Source organism: Struthio camelus, chromosome 2 (genome assembly GCF_040807025.1).
Source record: "Struthio camelus isolate bStrCam1 chromosome 2, bStrCam1.hap1, whole genome shotgun sequence".
NCBI lineage: Eukaryota > Metazoa > Chordata > Aves > Struthioniformes > Struthionidae > Struthio > Struthio camelus.
In genome coordinates this window covers 106,899,335-106,922,623 of record NC_090943.1, presented here as the reverse complement: position 1 = coordinate 106,922,623, position 23,289 = coordinate 106,899,335, and the positions used below count along the sequence as shown (strand labels likewise).

General features: G+C 40.1%; 1 protein-coding gene across 5 annotated transcripts in view; it reads right to left on the bottom strand.

Annotated features, from left to right (window-relative positions):
• Positions 1 to 23,289, bottom strand: part of ZNF516 (zinc finger protein 516) — a 107,728-nt gene that overhangs the window by 43,167 nt on the left and 41,272 nt on the right. For all 5 annotated transcript variants that reach the window (XM_068932030.1, XM_068932031.1, XM_068932028.1 and 2 more), the window contains exon 2: positions 16,908 to 18,938. In XM_068932030.1, the coding sequence (XP_068788131.1) occupies positions 16,908 to 18,813 (1,906 nt within the window). In that variant the 5' untranslated portion in view covers positions 18,814 to 18,938. The remainder of the gene's footprint in view (positions 1 to 16,907; positions 18,939 to 23,289) is intronic.

The window sequence follows — 23,289 nt, the reverse complement described above, 5'->3', positions numbered from 1 at the left end:
GAAATATGAGCCTTACATGGAAAGAAGCTTTGAAGACAGCCGTTCATTTGAGAAAGCTTTTCCAGCCTTTTTGCTTCTCACAAATGATTCAAATATTTAAAGCATTTAAAGAATTTCATATCTAGGTATTACTAAAGAGATGTTGTCTTTTCCATCTTTCTTATTTTTCCTAAGCGTTTAATAAAAATGCAGCTGCCGACTTATGAGCAATTCAAAAATACATACATACACACGCAGGCAGCCATTTTCACAATCTGGCAAGTAACATATTTCCATAAATAACCAAGAATATCGGGTCACGGTATCAGCTGTTCAGAAATTTGAAAAAGTCACAACGCCTCTGATTTTGCCGTGCCCATTTGCTGATTGTTTTATTTAGGGCTTGACACGGTATTTAGAAATGCTTTCTCTAAGACATCACTGAACTTTAATTGTTGCACTGTCAACTGAACAGCTTCTTCTCGGCTGCTTTCTCCCTAAACACCCAAGTTCCTTTCTCCACAGGGTGCAGGGGACGATACCGGCCCACACTGCTTGGCTCTCAGGGGTTTGTCAACATCTGAATATACCCTTCACCCATTCGTATGTACACACTGAAAACGCTTTGGGTTATTTGTTCGCGTACATGGTCAGCTGCCCTGTTACCTGGCTCTTCAGACACATAACATTAATTAATTGCGTGATACATCAGCTTTAGATAATTAGACACAGCTGTAGGTTTGAAAAATAGCAACACGCAGTGGGAGATCCTGCTGGAAGATTTTGGTCATAAACACTTTTGTAGTTCTCAGATACACCCTTATCTACTCCCTGTTTTGACCATTATTTAAGGGATATTTAACTTTTTGTCTGGGGACTTTGCCAAGCGTTCCACTTGATGCTGTGACACTGACATTTGACTTTGTGTAAGAAAAATAATATATAGATAGTTCTGTGAAAATGCAAGGTGTTTCCTGAAAAAGAACCGAGGAAAAAGAAAAAAAAAATTACTATTTTTAACTGACACAGCTGATGGACAAGAAGAGGGTCCTAATTTTTCTTTTAAATGGCATGTGAAATAACGTAATTCAATTTTGATGTTTTTAACCGCCTCTCCCCTTGCCTGCCCTCCCCCAATAAAAGCTGACAGTTTCTCCAAGAGGAGACCTAAAGCTCTACAATCATAAAAAGGCAAAGTTGTCTCAGGTCCGATCAATTCATCTTCTTTGACAAACATAAAAGTTACAAGCCATGTTAGCTTAGAAGCTGATTTTTTACAGTCTCATTACCTCATCATTCAGGTGGCTGGAGAAATTCAGTGTTATAATTGTTCATAAAAAAAATTATAATACTATTCTTGTTATTTCTCATCTTGATAATATAAACAAGCCAGGTCTCAGATATTTTGAAAGGCTGGCTTGTTTTGTTTCTCTTTTTGGAGGGGAAGGGGGGAGGTATTTCAAAATGAAGGGCAGAAAGATAACATTGGTGATAGTAAAAGCATGAAGAATAACTGGGGCATAAAGGTATAAACAGAACTGCGTGCAGCAAAACGAAAAATAAACATGTTTATCAAATCTGAAGGCGTACCTGGCATCACAGAAGCAGACTAGTATTAACCCTAGTAAACAAAATATTAGTTTTATCAGTGTAATCAAGTGATTTCTCTGACTGGTTTCTGGAGTTCAGATACAGGAGAAAAGACTTTTATCAAAACTGCCACACTAATACATGTAACTGCAGAAAGCGGAGCAGACACTAGCCCTTTAATGGGCTGCTTGCTTCATGGGCTAAGATTTTTTCCCCTTTTTTCTAGCTGCTGCTAAATATACTTTTTGTCTTCAACTTCAAGTGAACTCCAAGCTACTAGGGGACTTCCTAAGTGGGATTACCCATGTTTCTTTAGTTCCTACTAGCTGCTCACAGTTGCACCTGTGACGATTTAACTGCGCTGGCTGTCAGCTAACGGCAACCAGTTTTGAGGAAGCAGCCAGCAGATTTAAGCCCCTTCAGAAGCAAAGTGCACGTATGAAATACATCTTCAGGGCGAGATTTCTTTTTTTGGCTAAAATTGGGAAGACCTTCTAATTCTTAAACAAGAGCAGAAAATTTAAGCCATCTTAAAAACCTCCCCCTTTTGTTGAAAGGCTCGTTTTTCCATCCAGCTTTCGCCGAGGTACAGTGACGGCACAGTGTACCATTAACTCCTAAAGTAAGGAAATAATGGGAAAATGGTTTCCCTTCTATTCTCAGGAAAAGCCTTTTGGGGGAGGAGGGAATGCGAAACAGAACAGTGCCACAGCTTAAAGTAAAGAGAGGCATAATTAAGCTTGCATACAACATCTGTATGACATTTGCACATGCACTCACTTCCAGTGAAGAGACAGACTTCAAAACTAATGGAGAACATCCCAACTCGCTGAATACAGGAAGAATTGTATAGCCTTCCCAGCTGTGCTTTTAGGATTTGAAAACAGGAGAATGGCGAAGAATCCTATTTTCTTTTATATTGCTTTTATTGTTGCTTTTGGCCAGACAGCGTTACAAAGTTCTTAAACAGATTCATCATCCTGCCCCGTGCACTAGAAGAGACTTATGTACATCAAGACTGCTGGAAAATAATGGCTACAGAATAAGCCTTATCATCTTTTGGTTGTGCTAGACCATAATTGATTCCAGGGTCAACACTGTGATGCCGCAACAAAGGACGATAGCTTAAGGGTAAAGAATAAACAGCAGGAGTTAATGGAAGTTCTGTTACTATATAAGTGCCCCTGAAATTTTATTCGGGAAAGAAAGGAAATACAGAGATTATAATACTCTATATAAGCAAAACTTACTAGGAATCTGCTCTTCAACTTTAGTTGTCAAGTTGTTAACTGAGTTAAAGGAAAGAAATGCAACAAATACTTTCAAGCATCTGTAACAAGAAAACACTGCCAGTATGTAAGATTTTGAAGTTGGTGTAGATAGCGCTGATGGCAAGCACTGTGTGCATTTCACTGGGTTAAAATACAGGCAAAGAAAGGTATCTGGAATCATGGTGTTATTTATAAAATGCTTATTACCGAGGTTTAGGCAATTTTGTTCAAAACACCATGTGTGATCGCTCCACTGAATCAAAACATCTGGGGCAAGTTATGTATCTGACTTTAGCAATGCCTTTGAAATGTCAAGCTACGTTTAAGCCAAGAGGGGCAGCCACACCAGTTTTCACAGTCACATTTTCAAAGTCCATTACATTATCAGTTTGAATCTTCCCATTCAGTGACACTTCTGATTGAAAATACTTATTTCCTTTCCCCACAAACTAGGAAAATGAAACAGATGTTGAAGAACTGCAGAAGTTTTCTTCACAAGTATTTTTCCAAATGTAATGATTACCTAAAGACACACAAGAACTCACATAAAAAGGTACAAAGGAATACAGCCATCCTGGGGATTTACAGCGCAAAACAGTAACAAACAGGAAGTGTCAAAATGGGATCCGTCACTCATACGTTGTCGCTTTGCTGTTATCACTTCTCCTTTCTCTCTTAGTTTCCTCTGTGCTCAGAGGAAGAGTTAAGAAACTTTTACTTGTTTTTCTTTCACCTGCTCTGCCTCCCTACGCTGCTGTGAGCCGGTCCGGGATTGCTCCGACAGGGTTTTGGCAGCCGCACAGATAAACTTCCCCTACCCCAACATAAACAGGATCATGCTCATCTTATAGCTCCTCCTTCCTTGCTACTCTCTTTTCTCTCTGTGTCCAGCCTGCACTTACTCATTTACTTCCTTTAAATAATACTCAAATTTTCCCTTCTAAGTGCATCTTCACAGACTAATTCCTCCCACGGTGCCAATCTCCCTGGCACATGCCGGTCCAGGCTTCAGTTGTCCTTCTGGCACTTCTCCCATTAGTAACTTAATGCCATGACACCACTTATGCAAACGTAAAACGCTTACCTCCAGCTTACTTCCTTACGCCACTAATTCACCTTTTTTTCAATGCTCTCCTCAAGGCCCACATGTGCTGCGATTACTACATGAACCACCTGCGGTTAACAGCTGACCAGAAAGGCTGAAATCGTTACCATTTCATTTTCTCTAAGAGGGTGAAAAATAAATATTCTGCCTGCAAAACTGTGTGCACAGCTACTCCACAAGGCACAGCCAGGCACTTCCCACATCTCCCACATTCCTGTTCCTCCGGTTTTATTATCCAGCCTAAATTCAGACCAAACCCTTCAACACAGACTCTCCTACCATTTCTTTTTAGAAACGCCAAAACGTTTCTTTTATTGTTCACAACTACCTTTACTGTGTGATCATCGCAACAGGCTGGACCGAGTCCCAGCCTTCATAAAACCAGAAACTCCCTGCCATGAAGAGAGGCCAGGTCTCACCTAGCCCATCGCAAGGTCAAACAGCACCGCCTTTAAAGCGCGGTCCTGCAACACAACTCCCGGGACACCCAACTCCCAGTTAACGTCAATGGAAATGCTACGCGCACACGTAACGCTGTTGAGATATGGCATAAAATTACAGTTCTGTATTGCTCATACTTTACAAGCAAACTGTCAACAAAATAAGTTTAGACTGCTTATCTTACAACGTATATGTTGAATAATACCTTTGATATTGTGAATCAGACCAAATATATTCATGTTAGAAAACAAATTCCTACATAGGGCAATTATGGCTGGAGACCACATTTCTGGCTTGTACTTTTGCATACCTTCTGTTATCTGATACAATAGAGATCCCTGGAGGAATGTCAACATGTGAGGTCTGTTTCAAAGTATTAATGAGCTTCCAGAATAAACTGTTTATAACATTTGGATGCATCCTGAGTAGTAGTAACATGTCAGCTCTTTCCCATTCATATATATTAATCTAAATATGACATATACATACATGCACACACACACACTTTCTAAATTTTTGCCTTGCTTTTCTCAAATCTTTTTCAGTCTGATGGAGTTTTTAATCGCATTACATTTTTGGCCCATCCTAGCCCTCACCTCCCCAGGTATCGTATTTCTTTCCTTTTGTCTTCTCAAGGGATCAAAGTTGCAAACCTGAACTTTGCGCAAATAATGTATGAAGAGTACTTTCCACTGATGCATTGGTTGAGTGAACTAAATATTGCAACTTACTGACTACAACCTAAAAGTGATGGAGGTTTTTAATCCTTGCTCTGATATAACTGACCAAGAAAGGTCAGTCTAGCAGAAAATTTTACTAGCGCATAAAAATTTCTTTAAGCAGTAATATCACCTCATTTCTATTCCTGTTCTTAATATTGGGCACTTGTATGCTGATAACACCGGAGATAAAAAAACTAAACCTCACTTGCAAAATAAATTATTATGTTTGAATTGCAACTAATATTTCTGCATGTATAAATTAATGAAAGAAAAGTCCATATTTCCCATACAAATAACAGCACTGAGGCTTCCTTTCCAAACATATTTAACATTACAGTATCAAATAAATGACCTTCACATACATGCATAGCAATTCTTTCAGGTCTACAGCCATTTTATTGTCTCAGAACAATCCAAGTAAGATCTAAATTTTTCCTGTTACAACTTCCCAAACAGTGTTTGACAGTTTTTTAAGGCTTCTCGAGGCTGCATCAGTACTTAAGGTTGAGATGTTTCTGAAAATTGGTGTGCATGTGGATGCAGGTATGTGTAAGAACAAGAAACTTCTGCAAAGTATTATAAGGTTTTTAGGACTAATGTGTTCCATGTGCAGTGTAAGCTGTACTTCCTGAATTCTCTTTTAAGGAAAGAGAAAGATCTATTTGCTTAATTATCTAGTTAAAAAAAAAAAGGGTTTACCACCTACTGAATTAAAGCTATATTACAGAAAGCTTAACACACCTTTGGGTCACCAATGCTATATACTTCGCAAAACGGGGAAGTAGTAAAGCACAAACACAACATCTGCTCTTGGGGTACAGTGGGGATGGGAAAAGATGAAGCCTTTTGCATCCTATTACGGTCCCGATTCTTATAACACATTGCGCTCAGTCTTTCACCATCCTGACAGTGGCACACAATCTCTACTGTTAAAACACACAGAAAAACATTTCATGGAAGAGGAAAAAAATTCTGTTTAGACCCAAGGTTCACACTTCTGAAAGAACCCATATATTTCCCCTATGGATGAAAAAAACTTCTAGGTCATTTTTCCCCCCCCCAAATATTTAATTTTTGCTGACAGCAGCTTGCCTCAAATGTTCCTCAAGCAATAAGACATCACAAGACATATGCTATTCTGAGATAACGCACACCTCTGAAGTACTGTTAGGTGTAGCTGATGCCTTCAACTGCCTGATGAATTTGTTATCTCAAAGAAGCACAAGGTCTGGGAGTGTCTTATATTACAAACTAAATCCAAATGTAGTCTTAAAAAAAAAAGTTTCTGCATCCTTTCAGGAAAAAAAAAAAAAGAAAAAAAGAAAGATCTCAGAGTTTCATCAGGGTACTGTAACTACCCCTAGCTTACGGCTCCAAAACAGGCTAAAATTACTACTGTGATCTGACAACAAAAATCATTCTAATGGTTAATTATTCTTCTGTTACTTGAAGTTAACATACATAATCAAACATTATTTGAGGTTTGAGATCACCAACCTGGAAAGCAAAGTTCTAAAAGTCTGAGGGCAAATCTTCCCCCACATGTACTGTACAGGACAGATGACCTTGATAAGGAAGAAGTATCTCATGCTCTACATCCACGTTAAGTATGCACCTATATACAAGGTGCAATAAGCATCAACTGAGAAAATGTTTTTCCCTCTCATGTGAATGCTTCCTCAATGCAGAGGAAGTCATTCATTTGAAGTGAATGAAGCGTTGGATTTTTGTTGTTGTTATCACTAAACTGTAACCGAATCCATGAACAGAGCATCCATAACAGAAAACTCTTAAGATTTACTCCTGACTTATGTCTTGTCCTATGCAAACTTCAAATGCTACAGTACAATTTAGGACATATAATTTACACTGGCATTGATTACAGAAAGGAAAGATTTGTCTAATTTTCTCTAACCTCAAGCCATTAGGTGCCAAGTAGTTCAATAAAGCACTTAACAACGATTCCAACCCTACTGCTCATATGCTTAAAACCAAGCCAGTAGGTATGAGTTTTGCTGGATCAGGGCAAAAGAATTCAACAATTTGGCATTTCAAACCCATGCAGTCTATAAATGAGAAAAACAAATCCACCATGAAAGTAAGTTTCCGACACTTCTACAAATCCATTCCAGGCTCTGAAAATAGTGTCTACGTATAGACAGCTCTCACCAAATATGGCACAGTAGCAACATGAAGTGCAGTTAGGATCCAGAAGTCTCGTTCAAGGACTAGAAAGCAGTTCTAGGATGTAAACATTGAAAATAATTAACATAATGAAAAACTGAAAGCGTTTCTCCAAAGTAGCCATGAAATTCACTATATACTTTTTATCCCCCTCAAAAATCCAGATTTGCTGCTGAAAAATCTTGCAGGCAGTCAAGAGAAAACTGAGAATAAAAAAAAGTTATTGATGCTCTCATCCTGAAGGCAGTTAAGTTGCTCTTGACTTTCCCTGGTATAACTGATACCACAATCATGCCCAGCAGGCTGTCTCAGCTTAGCAGATGTCCATTTGAGTTAAAGCAATTCAGCAGCCAGACTACTGGTAAAGAAAAAAGAAAAGTAATAAAGTGACCTAGTAAAACCTGTATTTGTAAAACGAAGCTGCAGAAAACAAAGTATTGGCCTACCAATACTAGGCCAAACTGTGCATTTTTTCTACGTCTTGTGCATCCCTAGGATCCCTCAAGGTTTCATTGTGCCCCAAACTAAATCTGCACTACATCCACCGAGAGGCACACAGCATCTACTGTGAAATCTAACGCATTAACAAAGAAAACCTGACCCACAGTTCAGGATAGATCGGGGCAAACTGTGAACCATAACGTTAAGAGCAGCAAAAAGAGTTAACATCAAAGATATCTAACATCTCCCTTGTTGGCAGTCATTTACAGATCAGTAGAATCCCACTAAAAACAGCTGCACTGCTACAGAAATATTTGGAAACCAGGTTAAAAACTCTATCATTGTAATTTTGATTGTCCAAATTTTGTTTTACCAGTTGTGCGGAAGAGAGTTCTTGCTCACTGACCAGAAACTGCAAGAAAATAAAAACACTGCACAATGTGATGTTACGACTATGAACATCACAGAGAAATATTTCAGGTACTACAGCACGATGTAATAGAAACATTCAGTACTAAGAAACGTCAGAATTGCTATACTGGCTTCTACAAGGCAGCAAGGCTAGCTGTCAAGATGTGAGGTTTTTGAGGAAGTTGACTAAGTTACTCTGCAGCTGGATGCAAAGTGCATGTCCGCATATGCAAATGGTTATAATACTTGCAAGAGTGGCTAAAAACGTACCATTAAAACTGGACCCACTGTGCAACTGATTTAAGGGGAGGTATTTTTGAATATACAAACTAAAAAAAAAGATGGCAAATAGCTTTCCATACTTTTGAATGCATTTTTTAAATATTAGTGTTCAGTAAGCATGGAATGGATATTGGCAACTGAGAAAGGACTAAACTTAGACACAAGCAATCCTGAAAAGTAAGTAATGCAACAACAGCATTTCCAAAAGCTGCTGAAGAAGCATGAAGAACTCGAGTTGCTTTGCACATCTTACATAAGCTGCAGGGCAAAGTTTCTCTTATTATTGCCTAACTTCAAGAAACAGCACTTGCCTCCTTGATTTTTAACAAGGAAAATAAATGATGAGTAAACCTATCTCTTCTTTAGCATGTCAGTACAAATTCTCCTCCAACCTGTGCATGGAAATACTGCTTGAGAAACACTGCCATGCTTTGGTCTCTCCTATCACATACCTACAGCCACAACACAGTGTCTAAACAAACACTCCAGTCTAATTCTGTCACTTACTATCCTACATGGTAACCCACAAAAAATGAACAGTTAAAACTAAACACTCACAGCGAAAATGTCTTTGACATGATCTATCAAAGTATCTCACAAGAAATACTACAGTATTTAAACAACAGGACCTCCACCGAAACATCTGCAAGGAATACAAACAGTGCAATGGTTGGATTAGTAACTTCAAAATGCTGCAGAAGTTCTCTCTCAACAACAATAAAGACTTAACTTCTGGTGTGAGAAGTCACGTATCTATTGAGGCATCCGAAGCCCAGGCAGAAAGCCTCAGTTCTCACTTGAGCTGACTCCGCGTTATCTGCTTCCTATCATCCTGCCCTGTTGTGAGAGGAACTGGAATTACTATTCAACATTTGTGTTGGCCACCCACATTACACCAGACTGAGTAAAATGGAACCTACTAACAAGGTAATCGGGAAAACTGTGGAAATCACCCAAGATGCCTACAGGGCCAATCATTGAATGTTCCTTAGCTAGTATGATCTCAGGGTAATATATAACATTAAAGAGCACTGATTGCATTATCTCACAGTGTAGCCACCCTGTTTCAATCAATCACTTCTTGCACAAGCTTCTTCAGGCACGGCTCCCATCATGAGCCTAAGCTAAAGAAGGGCCAAACAACTTGCTAGGTCGCGGTGCATGTGCCAGGAAAGGTTTATAGCCACACCCCTAGATGCCCCACGGTTCTTCTCTCTCCTTGGCACACACTTCAGCGCTTCTGGCTACCAGATATCCATTTCCTTGGGATGATGAACATACTTTTTGTTTTGTTCTGTTCAGTTCTTCTCCCCATCCACATTGACCCATGGTTAAAGGTGGTAAGCAAAAGTAAAGAGCAATTGCAGACAGCAGCACCACAGGGAAGGAGTTCACACATAAGAGATTTCCACTGCAGTCCTGAGGAGTGACCAGAGCCCCAAGGGGAGGGAAGTGGTATGAAGTGTTGCTGCGAAGATACACACAGGCCCAAACTGACCAAAAATGATGCTTCCAATGGCAGTGCTTTGCAAAGACACTTCTGACCATGAGTGCATGTGCCTCAGAATTGGACTACATGCATGATAATGAGGTAGATACAAAAGACATTTCTGTATGATAGTTTTAGATATGTTCAAGCTTTAACTGATCAAGTCGTGACGCCCTGAATTTGTCTTTGGTGATGGTCTTAACTTTGCCAGATTCCAAAAAGTGCCTCATGGATCCCACTTCCGCAAGCACAGCGTCCTTGCCTCTGCCCAACTTCCTTATGACTTGAATCATCAGCTTGCCGTATTTGAAAGTCCTGGCATTAATCCCACTGGCATTAACCACCAAAACAATTAGCTTGGGTTGTAAAGCTGAGGAGTTTTTATATTCCAACAACTACTCTTTGGCCATGTCAAAATTAACTGGTGAAGTATGTAATCATAGTATTAAGTTTTTCTGATCTTCATATGCAAGGATCTACCGCAAGTCACTGATACTGTTCACTCTTAAAACTATTTCATTTTTTGGAAGCTTAGCGCATTAGTTGCCAACTGCCCAGCACAGAGATATCCTCCAACTTGTTATACATTTATTTAGCATGTTTATTTTGCAGAATAACTTAAACAGACTTAAGATTGCACATATAGAACCAGATCCTCATTTGGTGTGAAACGTCCTAATAGCATTGCCTTTAGTGATATGCTGGTTTACAGTAAGTGAGAGTCCAGCCTGAGAAATATCTTAAGAATAATTATTTTATATAATGAAAATTTTTGTTTTCTAAATAGGGGAGAGGATTTCCTTTGTACACAGAGGAACATTTTTGCATATATTCAGAACAATGGAAAATCTATTATAGGATACTGCCAGCTGCATTATTTTGTGCACTTACGCTTTTGCAACTGAAAATATTTACTAGATCTCTCTTTCTTGGTTTCACTCTGGAATTGCTACACATTTTTATTTTTCTGTTTTCATTTGCTTAGCTGTTTTATTACTATTTGTTATTATATATATTATATATATATATATATATATATATATATAATGTTTATTACTATTCCTCTTCTCTCCCAAATTGAAGTCTTGGTGTTTGCCTGGAAAATTAATGCAACTCTGGCAACTTTTGTTTTTTGGGTTTTGTTTTTTAAACTCAAAAGCCTCGTGCTTTTCTAGGCACTTCTTGCTAAAGACTCAGCTCCTGGAATTGTTATACTTTATATCTGAGCAAATCAAAGTCCAACTTTATTCCTCATAAATCTCTCCTACACTGAAGTATTTCATGAGACTTCAGTAGTGTCATTACGCTTCTGCTCAAACATTTCAATTTTTATAACGTCCCTGGGATGAATGATATCTGTTACATCTCCCAGTTTGTACAAGCCATAAGCAAGTAATAGTGAAGTAAAAGAGAAAAGAAAGCTGCCTAATAAAGACAATAAATCAAACAGTGCCTAACCACAGATTCCTGAGGGTTTTTAAATGAAACGCATTGAAATAAAAAGCTCAAAAAAAAGGCACTTCCCATCTTAAATTTTTTTAATTAAGACCTAGGAAGGAGCTGACAGTTCTGGTTTTTCTGCACATCCATGGTAACAGTGCAATGGGGCCACTGACAGGTGGGAACAGAGCAACTCTTGCTGCCACAGCTCCTATTTGTGTGATCATTCCTGATCTTCCGTTTTGTGAGGGGAAACCCTCCTGGTGGTCACCCACCCTTGCCATCTTCAGCACGAGATACCCCAGCACCCTAGGACACCCGGGGGGGGGGGGGCAGAGGAGGACGCGGGTAAACCTCGATGCCGTCCCATCTTTCTTCTTAGTCTTCCCTCCCCTTCGACACCTCCGTCTTTTTGTACGGTGCAGCTCCCTTCATCAAGGTCTCCTAACTCCAGAACTGACCCTTGTGCCCTTCTCTGCCTTTCCTCAATCTCTTTTCTTTCAGCCCTGCACCTTATTCCCATCCCTTGTCTGGTCCTTTCAGTCAAGCTGATCTTCTCCCAGGTAAGTCCCAACTTACCGTTAGGAATTCCCGACGCAAGCACGACGTGGCCAGGCATCGCGCCGTTCGCTTGGGTTTGGTATTCTGCACTTTCCACCAATTTGTGTCTGTCTTACCTAGGCAGATTATAAGCTCTTCAAGCCCGTAACTGTGTTTGTACAGGGCCTAACACAATGGTTTTCATTCTCAATCAGTCCTTTCCTGTATCAGCCAGCATAATAAAAACAGCATGCGTTGAGTAAGAATGAATCAGTCTCTCTTTAAAGCATTTCAAAAATCTTGAGGAGTTTGAAAGAAGACAACAAAAAGATCAAAAAAAAGAAAGGGAGAGAAGAGGCAGAAAAAGAAAGAAAACAAAATGGAGATGATTCTCACTGAAAGCAGCATTCCCTTTAATGTTTAACACAGTCTCCTTTTTCTTGCTTCCCTCCTTGATCAGGTCAGGCTAGAAGAAGCAGCATTCCTCTCCTTTATTCCATATATAGCAATCTTTTTTTTTTTTTTCGCCCTAGATTTACTTTTATTATTTTCTTCCTCTCCAATGTGGTAATTACATGCAACAGGAAATAATTTTATTTCATTCTCTTACTTTCCCAAGATCTAGAATGGGATATCAAAAGACCTGTCTTTTACTACGCATTTGCTGAGCACCAAATGGTATTAAAATTGTTTTCACTTCTTTTTCTCATCTTCCCACCTACTAGAAGCAGGAGTCACATCCTCAAAATTTATATTTCCTTCCTAATTTCAGGTCTGAAATAGATTATAGTGCCTTGCTGTAAGAAACTAACACCCTAAATGCTAAATACACAGTGACCTCGCCTTTTTCAATGGGAAAGGTATACTCAAAAGGATATACACGGGTGGGGGAGAATCAAAAAAGAAAACAAATCAAGAGACAAACACAATCTCAGTTGCCGCAGATCAGGATCTAGCTACAGGAGGAGCAAATTGGAGAGCAGTTCTTTTGTTTTGAAAGCAAATGTGATGTGGAGAGCAGCAACTCTGCTTTGTGCTACTCACATCTTTAGTACTCTTCATGGTGGGATTTAATGAGGGTTCCCACATTAAGTCTAAAAATACTGCCCACTGTATGCACATGTGTGTACGTGCACACTGACACAATTATTGCTTTGGCCTACCAAATAACATATTTTAGGTGAGAAGCTGAAAGTAAAAACAGAGTATTTTCCCTTCCACTTTTATTGCTGTATGTATAATCCCCTTCTACTCTGTCAATTTTAACTCTGGGGTTTTTTAATTAAAAAATGAAATTTACAGAAAAGCCTTAATTTGGGGAAGTGCTGAGCAACTAATTTGCAGGTGGCTTGAATAACTCAGAGGCAACTCTAGTGGAAATTCAGGCACAATTTGCTAGTGGCTTGAATGGCAAATAAAAAGGAAGATTTCATCTGCAGCAGGCAGACCTGAAAACTATCCATGGGGCTGCTCTTAACAGAGAGAATGTGTTCTGGATCACTGCTTCCCACATGGCCATCATACAATGCATATATACATTATACATACATAAGTCATATGATACCTTTGTATGACAGATATCATATTATATTCTGCCTATGTAGAAAAGTAACATTAGAAAAACATTGAATTTTTCTCCTCCTTCAAACCAGATGAACAACATTTTGTAACCAGCTAGCTCCCCACTGGCAGCCGATAATCTGGGTTTGCAAACACTAACCCCATGCCCGAGAAATCACTCTGTCCACTCAACATGTAGCAGAGACAAATTACTGGTGTGTTAAGGGCAGGAAAAGCACACCCTGGAGGCTCTCAATCCCACTGCACATGTGCAGTGTGTTTCTTGCTCTTCTCCCAGTAAACTCCACTGCTCTTCCCCAGCTGTCTCCTGTGAATGCACATCTGTTGGCCTCCCACGACCGGGAGAGGCGCCCGCACCTTCCCTTCTGCAAGACACCAAGCAAACCACATACTAACCTGCACATCAACAGGACTACTCAGATTTTTTTTTTTTTTTAAAAAGAGTTAAACACACAAAGTTGTACTTTTAGGTGAACCATGAGCAGATCATTCAACACTTGGCAGTATCAAGCCCTTTTTCTGACCCAGGATAACCTAGTAGCGTGTCAAAGTTGAGGGGAGTAGGGGGAATGTATGAAAGTGGAAAAAAAATCTGTATTATTTAAAATAAGCACAAAATTTTCTTAACCATAGTCTGAGTAAAAATAATACCATAGCAGGAAGGTCAGGAAAACAACTGAGAATACCATTCGCCTGCATCCATTGGAGGTGGCTGCCATCCATACGGCTGGAGCACGGCTCTTCACAAAAAAGGCTCACCAGCAAGAACAGCTAAAAAAAGCCACAGCAGAGGATAGCGAACCACAGCACTTCTAGGACAAAATGCACTTAAGGGCCATACTGAAACATCTGATTTTTAACAAGAGCGTACATGACGGTAGAATTTGGCCTATATTCTATAAACCTTAGGCTTTTGTTCATAGAGGAAGAAAAAAGAAAGCCTCCTGAGTCAAAAAAGCAATTTGCAGAAGAGCAAATCCTAGAGCTTGCTGGATAGAAGGACCCAGTCCCCTAGAAAACAATATAAGGATAGTAGCAGGAAATTTACAAAGGAAAAGTGAAATTTGAGAAAATTAATTCACTAATCTTGGCCTATGAACATTCCTGCCTTCTTTGTTATCTTTTTTTGAATTGGAAATATCTGTCACTTGTAAAAAAAAGTCCACTTCATTGATAATTATTGGTTTTATTTAAATAAACTGTGTAAGAACAAAGGATAATATTGTTCTTGGTCATAAGATTAAAAAAGTCCTTATTAACCAAGCAGCAACCCCTCTAATTAACCAGCTCTTCAGCTGTGAAGTTAGTGAATACAAAACGCAGTACCCGCTCTCCTGGCCAATCAATGCAAAGGTATCCATTTTCCAAGATGCACCTCTACACTTAGGCTGAGTTTCCTGCTTCTTTACTGTTCAGTGAAGAAGATAAGAACCAATTTGGCACCCAAAGAAACGAGTTTCCTGGAGTTGCCTAGTAGCCCTGGTTAAGCCAGTCATTTTAATTACTGTGAGAGAAGCTGCTGTGTGACTTAAACTCTCACCTTTCACTCGCGACACAAGAGCTCAAAGCTTGAACTGGGGGAAGATCTGGGACAGGGAAAGAGATAAAGTAGTTATTCTCTTTAGAAATGAAGTGTTTCACACTGAGAGCGCAGAAGAACACCTTTACCGTTCGAACAATGTGGGAAAAGGGTTTCACTGTTTTCAGCCTCTCTCTACAGAGGTGGTTTTCCATCGCCATGGTCTCCACTGCACGTCGCACCAGTGAAACACAGCAGCCCCATTTACATCCAGACAAAGCTTCAGTTTTGTAACTGCATATTGTATCCAAATTGCAAGGAGAGGTGTTTCAGACAGCAGCCGATGGATTTTCACACACAGTCAGTGCACTCCCATAAACTTCTTTTTTTAATTTCCTAAATACAACACCAGATGGGAAAGCCCAGTTTTGAGCCTATTAAATAGGCAAGTAATCATGGTAAAAATATTTCAGTCAGTCAGCTTGTTCCTAGGACTTTTTGGAGTTGTGGTTTATGGAAAGGGCAAGAAAGCATTAAAAAAAGTGGAGTTCTTGGTTTAATTTAAGTTTCTATTCTAGTGCGCACCCAATTTGTCCATTTGGGCCTTGATCCAAGTTGTAGAAAATCAAGTTTAAGATCTTTCCTGTAAGTTTGAGGGACAAACAGATGGGTTTCATTTTTTACAATTTCAATCCTAACTCTCTTCCCTCTAAGTCTTACATTTAGAAAGTTATATTGCCACACAGTGTCAGCCCAAACTTGAGCTTTCCTAAAACCAGGAGAATTTTGCAAAAGCTGTTTAATGACCAAAAAAAAAAAAAAAAAAAAAACCAACATTGCTTCACCGCTTTTATTCTTTTGAAAAATATGTAACTATTAATACACAATCCTGGAAAATGTTGCTTTGCTGCTGCATGATCTGCAGCCAGTGGAGAAAGCACAACATTAACTACATCCTAAAAGAACCTAGCTAAATAAATAAACCCACCCTCTTTCAGAATGGTTACAGCTGATTTCTTCATCAGAGAAGGCCTTGAAAATGAGTTCAATTCTACAGATAACTATGTTCTTCACAAAAAAAGAACTGAAAATGGGAAGAAATTATAGTTTGCCAAACAGAAGAAAAAAACAAAGCAAAGCAAATCACAAGGCTAGTAAGGAAAGAATGGTTAATCTCACATTTCTAAGAGGGTATTATAAACAAAGAATGGTGAACAACAAAAATAAAAAATGATACAAAAGTGCTTAATAGTGTTCTCTTAAATATTTACTTTGCTGCTATTTGGGGAATAATTTGTTCCATTTAGTAGTGCTGGACTCAAAGGACTGCTTTAATCCAGAGAGATTAATTACAGCGTTCGGAGTTATAAACACAAGCTCGGGAAGCAAAGCAGAGAAAGAGAGAAGAAAAAAATGCCTCTCATACTGGTGATTAACAAGTTTATGTACTTTGGGACTACACCACACAAGCTGTGCTCTTACTACACCTGCATGCTAAAGGCAAAACATTGCATCGGGTGTCTATAAATCTGGCTAAAATAGGCCCCAAGATGTCCAGGAAAGATACTATTATACTGAAGCTACCAGCTGAGGTAACCATGTTGCTATGGGTAACTAAGATACTTCTCAGGTGTCCTTCACTGAAATACAAATTTACCTGCACCATACAAAGACTTCCTGTGAGCTCACTTTTATTACTTACACCAGAAATGCTGAATCAACAAGCCGAGAAAATAAGCAACCCCGATCAGGCAGAGGACCTGATCCATGCTGCATTTAAGTCTCCAGCATCCTTTTGCTCGTCCCTCACTTGGATCGCCCCTGGCATGCCAGGAGGCACGGAGATGAGCAGATCTCAGGAAAAAGTAGCGGAGGGGAAAAGAGAGAAGAGCAACATCGGGAAGGACCTTACCTAAGGAGGGCTCAGCTCCTCCCTCCTCCGAGCTCTCCTCGGCCCCCTCCTCACCCAAGCCAGAGGTTGCTGAGTCCTCCGGGGCGGACGCAGAGCTAGGCGTGCTGGGCCCGCTGACAGAGCCCGAGTCCCCCTCCTCGCTGCTGAACCCGTAGCGGTCAGGCTGCACGGCCGTCCCGCTCTCGCTGCAGCTCCTCCGCTCCTTGCGGTGCACCCGGGAGTGCAGCACCATTTGGTGGTAAGTGCGGAAGATCTTGCCACACTCAAAGCACTCGGTGGACTTGTTCTGGGATGCCCGTCGGCTCTGCCGTGAGGAGGGCCGGTAGTCCAAGTCATTCTGCGCGACGAGGCAGCTCTCCCCCAGCTGTGTGCTGCTGTTTTTCTCCAGGCGCCCACTGGCGCAGCTCTTCTTCTTGGGGTTGCTGGAAGAGCTAGGTGAATCCTGATCTCGCTTGCGCTTCTCCTGGTTGACAAGAATATACTCTCTTTTATCCTTGTCATAAGTCACATCTGCATCCGCCAGAGCCTCATCCCATCCCACATATTTTACATACTCAGATGGCTCTGCAACTTTTCCTTTGGTGGCCAGCTGCCAAGCTTGGTAGCTACTGACTGGATCCAGCTCGGCTACTCTTTTCCCAGGCTGTCCTCTTGAAACTCTGTCTATCCCTACAGATGGTCTTAGATTCAGACACTGTAAGAAAAACTGCTTCGTTACAGAGGGGTTTAGGCTCCCGTCAAGTAAGCCCTCAGCTTTTTCCCCGGTGCTGCTCCGTTGAGCTCTGTAGTGAACAGCATTATGTGCTTTCAGGCTTTCCATATTTGTAAACAGGTTTCCACACTTGGTGCAAACTTCATACAGAGAAAGGCCAGTCACAATCGTTTCCTCCTGTATCACATCATTAATAGTGGCTATGAGCTCTAAATCATTTTTTGGTTTGTTTTTGCTCCCAGTCTTTGGGCCATGTGACTTCATGTGGTTTTTGAGAAACCAGGGCTCTTTGAATCTTCTGCCACAAATGTGGCACCCATGATCAAATGACCCCCTATGCTTTTTCATGTGAGCTTTCAGAAACCAGGTTTGACTAAAGGCTTGACCACAGACTTCACAAGGAAACTCGCCTGCACTCAATTCACTCTTGCAGTTCTCTGTATACGCCTCCCCGTTCGGGACCTGAGCTGTTATATGGTCCTTCTCTATGTGGTTTAACAGTGTCTCCTCCCTCAAGGTCATGTAGCTACACAACCTACACTTGAATGGTTTGTGGACCTGATGCAGGTGCTGCTCAAGGTCCTTCTTTCTTTCAAATTTGTTTTTGCAGAAGGTACACTGGTGAGAGGTTAGCTTGCCATCCTCTTCAGCAGGCGCTGCCTCTGTGGCCTCCTTCTTGCTGCTTCTCAACAAGATCTTGCCATTATCTACCTGAGCGGTACCGTTCAGGATCTTATTGCAGGCAGAGGTACTTTTAGTGGGGCTGGTGCACCCACCAAGGCCCTCCGCAACTCCCACCTCCCCGAGCTGCACCTCTCCCATCTCCACCTCGTGTCCCTGACTTAAAGTGCCTGTTCTGTGACTGCGAATGTGTATCTTCAGGTTGCCCTTTTGGGAAGCTCTGTGATCACAGTAAGGGCATTTGTAGGGCTTCTCGCCCGTGTGCTTTCTCATGTGCTGAGATAAGGAGCTCTGAAAAGGGAAACTTTTACCACAGATGCAGCAGCTGTGGCACATGGTCTTGTCAGCATCCATGTCGCTCTTGCTCAGCTTGCTTGGGCTGGAGGATCGTCGTAATTCCATTTCCGCCTCTTTACTACGATCCATCTGTATTACTGCGACATCAGGTGAACGGGGCAGGAGGACACAAGCATGTCCAACAGCTGAGGAGGGCTGGACTGTGGTTTCAATCATACGGTTGTGCAGAGTAAAGTTTTATTTTTTCATTCTCCAGGTAACGTTTCTCCTTTTAACTGCTTGAAAGACTCTGAAGTGCCAATTTATAGCTGTATGTTCTGTAAGCAGGTGGCATAGATCACCTGAAACAAAAACAAAGATCACACAAACGTACAAAAACTGTGTAAGCAGATTCTTAAATATATTTAAACCTATTAATATTTTTACTTCAACAGTTTGTCATTAGCCTCACATTCAAAAGCATTCCATATTGATTTACTTCAACAAAAAAGCAGCAGCTTCTCTTTTCATTTTCTAATATTCTAGACTTCAATGGCAAACACTCACTGAAAGTATCACCGATAAAAAATAAAATAAAATCCAAAAAAACCCAACCATGAAAAAAGAATTTATTTTCATCTACTGACATCACATTGTCTCAAAAAAAAAGCAAACTTTAAAAATATCATTTCATTTCAAATCCAAATAGAAGTGGCTAAAAATACACCTTAAATGAAGAAAACATTTCTTGAGGGGGTCATTAAACTTTAAATCCGTGGCTTTACCGTCATGTGTAATTTCATGTAAAATGTTTACTTGCCAAAGAGAAAAGGCTTTGCTAGGGACTTTAGCAAATATCATATTCCTGCTGCCAACTGCATTACTCTGTGTCTCAGGCTGCGCTTGATGTGGCACGCACAGAACAGGCGCGGAGACTCAGCACACTTGGTACTTTGATTGCAGAGAAAACAAGAATCCAGAGTCTGACAGAGTACTCAACATAACTAGAAGGTATTTCCTGATGGAGAATGAAGAAAAATTTCTAAATGCTAAATTTTGTCTCAATTTAGCAAAGTAAAATAACAGCGTTACTTGCTATCAACTGATCTTAACGGTGGGTGAATTATGTCAACAAAAGATACAGGAAACAGCAAAAGCATACTTAATGAAACCTTATATATATAAACCTTAAAGTATACCTTAATGAAACAGAACCTTAACCAAAAATAAACAAACAAGAAGCAGCTTTGATTAACAAAACAGATTAATAAAAGTTTAAAAACTCTTCTATGGCAACAGGTATGATAACAACCATAATTAAATGCGAGGGCAACTGTGTGTCTCAGCAATGCAAGATGTGATGTACCAGCAACTCTCTGCCCTGAACATGCCCAAAATGAATGGTTCAGTTTTCATACATTTTTTGTTTCTTTTTCAGTTACCACAACTATAAAAGGAAAGTCTTGCCCCTTTTTTATCCTCATTAAGTACTACAAACACCACATGATGAAGATTAAAGAATACTGTATTCTCTAACACACAGAACCAAACTACTACTACAATGCTAAGAAAATATCAAGTTATTGAAATTTAGCTAAAAGTATAAAGAACAGTAACAAAAGAATATATATTTATACATCTGTCACTTCAGATCTCAAAAAACAAAGAGCTACACATCTACAGTTGCATATTTTAAGGCTTCTCATTCACCTCTGATTCTTCCTAATATGTAAATGAATAGATACAGTCTAAGCACATCAGCAGGACAAACCTAACAGAAAGCAAGGCGAAACTGTTACAACACTCATCTCAGTTACATACTATATAATAACTTTATTATGTTTAAATTAATCTGTCCCTTTTATTTTCTATAAGCAATTCATTTCTGGCTTTGATTTGCTGCTCATTTTGTATCTGCTCAGCATGTAAAGTGCTATCAGCAGTATTTACTCAATCTACCTTTTCCCTCAGAGAGGGAATATCTGAGAAATGTGTTACAAGTGCAATTTCATTTCTTCAATGAAGCATTTTTATATTATGGCTAGGTTTGGAACTAGCTTATTAGCCTGTCAAGAGAGGGGGGGGGGAAAAAAAATCACACTAGATCACAAATTCAGAAGTCTATATTAGCAAGTTTATTAACACAACATCTAAATTAACCCCTGAAAACAGCAGTTTAGGACCAAGCTGAAGGGCAGCCTCACAAGAAACACCAGGGCTACATAAATGATGGCAGCCACTTGGAAACTGGGAAGCTGTACTGGGAGGTACAAACATGCCCAAGAGCAAATAACCCAGCTCCACTACAGCGTCCACTGCCCACTGATGAATGAAACTATTCCGATAAAATTCACAAGAGTAACAGCCTCATTTATTTGACCCAGCCTTTAGTTCTGCCAAGTAGCAACCCATATTGTCTCATAATCAAAGACTTGATTTAAAATTCATTAAATGATAAAGAAAAAAAATAAAGAAATGGTAGGGTAATTGTTCTACTTTTAACACAATGGCGTACTCAAACAAGCCACACATTCTTCTGAAATTTTCAGCACCATGTACCAAAAAAAAAAAAAAAAGAAGAAAAAAAAAAAAGCAGCAGCATTGGGGGCAGATTTTCATGGATTTTTATTATGTTAAATAAAATTTCGGCTGCTTTGTCTACATTTTACACACCACTAAAAAACTGCTCGTCCTGGCTTTTTTTTTTTTTCTAAAGTAGGTCCCATTTTAAAATACAGATTTCTATAGTGCTTCTTGTCTGAAAGTCCAACAAAAAGTTCTAAGAGCCCAGACCTAGTCTGACAGGAACTGTGTCTCCAGCAGTTTGGGCACATACAAATCCAAAGCTTCAGAGTCCCTTTGTTTATTTGGCCACAGCTTTCCTATGGGCACTCTTCACATATTTCACTTTAATTATTTATAGCATTTTCATTAACGAAGATTAGTTATGAAAATGAGGATATGAAGCAAGCTTTACTTAGAAGAGGGATATTTAGCCACTCTCAGAAGATGCCCTTAGCCCTATATTCAATTAGGCCTGAGGGGAAAAAAATAGATAGATTTTAAAAACTACCAAAAGATTTGATTAGTCTGAAATACTTCATGGAAGTGTATAATTTTCACCAAAATATATATTGTTTCCACTTTATTATTTTAGCTTAGCCTATTATAATATAAAAAGTTGAAATAAAATATCCCTAGATTTTGCATTATTTGGACACATTTAAAAGTTTAAAAGTATCAAGACTGATTCCCCACAGACAGACATTGCTAGGCAGGAAGTGTTTACCAACTCTCAGTTTTCTTTACATACTGTGTGGAGGTTCACTTTAGGCTTTGGTAAACTGACTGACACAAACATACATGAATGGCTTAAAACGCCCTCCTCACATCATTTGAGCGCCACTTAAAAATAATTCTTTTAGAGGGGCTCTTTGCCAAACAAGAAAGCTACTGTTCATCAGGGGAAAAAAAAAAAAAAAAAAGGCAGCAGCAAATTCAAAATAAAAATGACAACTCTGAAAAATGCTTCAATTCAAAAGTCTGAACATAAAAAAAGGAAGAAAAGAACACTAGAAAGAACCCTATCAATAGAAAATGCAATTTTAGTTAAATAAATAATCTTCCCCCTTCCTATTAGCAATTAAACTTTTTATTCCAACACCAAATACAGTAGAAGAGATGGAAGGTGTCAACTGGTAACTCCAAACAGCACTGATCAGCCTTTCGCCGTGAGTGAGTAAAATTTTCCAAAAACTATTCTCGTTTCTTTCTGGATGACTGCAATAATTAAAATATTTTTATTCTGAAATAATTCTGGATTTTAAAGTATTTTGAAATAGCATTCTTTCAGCACACATAGAACGAAAACATCTCCAACTACCCTCAGACTACGAAATATCTATCAATTCTAAGTAATTTCACAGGGTACAAGTACAAGTCCAGCCTGCGTTTCCTTAGCACCCGGTTGTCAAACAGAATTCACAGCAAGGTTGCGTCCAGCCTGCAGACTTCTCCCAAATCGTCCAGGCACGGAGAGCCTTACCAGCGCCGACTCAAGCCCTCGCTCTGTGCCCTTGCTGCGCCGCGCTGCGTGCAAGGAGCAACGCAGCTTCAAGGCGACGCTGACTTGGGTACCATCCCTCCCCCCTTCTTTTTTTTTTTTTTTGCTTTTTTTTCTTTCTTTTTTGTTCAGTGCTAGGTAGAAGATAGGCCAGATATCACGCAGCCGGAATATGTACGCCTTGGAGGTATTCTGTGTGTTTTAATAGCTTGAGAGCCTATGCCAAACGCCGTGCAACTCCATTTTTTGAAGAGGATTTTGCTACTGGAGTGTAAGGGGAGCATGAATTGAGGGCAGCGGCTCCGTTTCGCTTTGTTCGACGCAGGGGCCGGTGGTTCAAGCGACAACCGCTGGCGGGGGAGCGGCCGTGTGCTTTGCCCCAGCGGTTGCCCCGCTTTGCTAGGCACGCGGCACAGAGGCCGGGCTCTCAGGGGGCCTCTGAGCCCCTTTAAAGCGCCTGCCACCCTCACCTTTTATACTCAGGTTGGCTACAAAAAGCAAGATGGGAGAGAAACACCAACAAAGACCAGAAAGGCTGTGGGGGACAGCAGGGGGGAATGCCTTCACGCAGCCAAATGTTTTTGTTGTAAAACTTGTTCCTGCACCCATTACCGCACGGAGGTCTTTCCCTTGACCAGCGCAGCAACAGA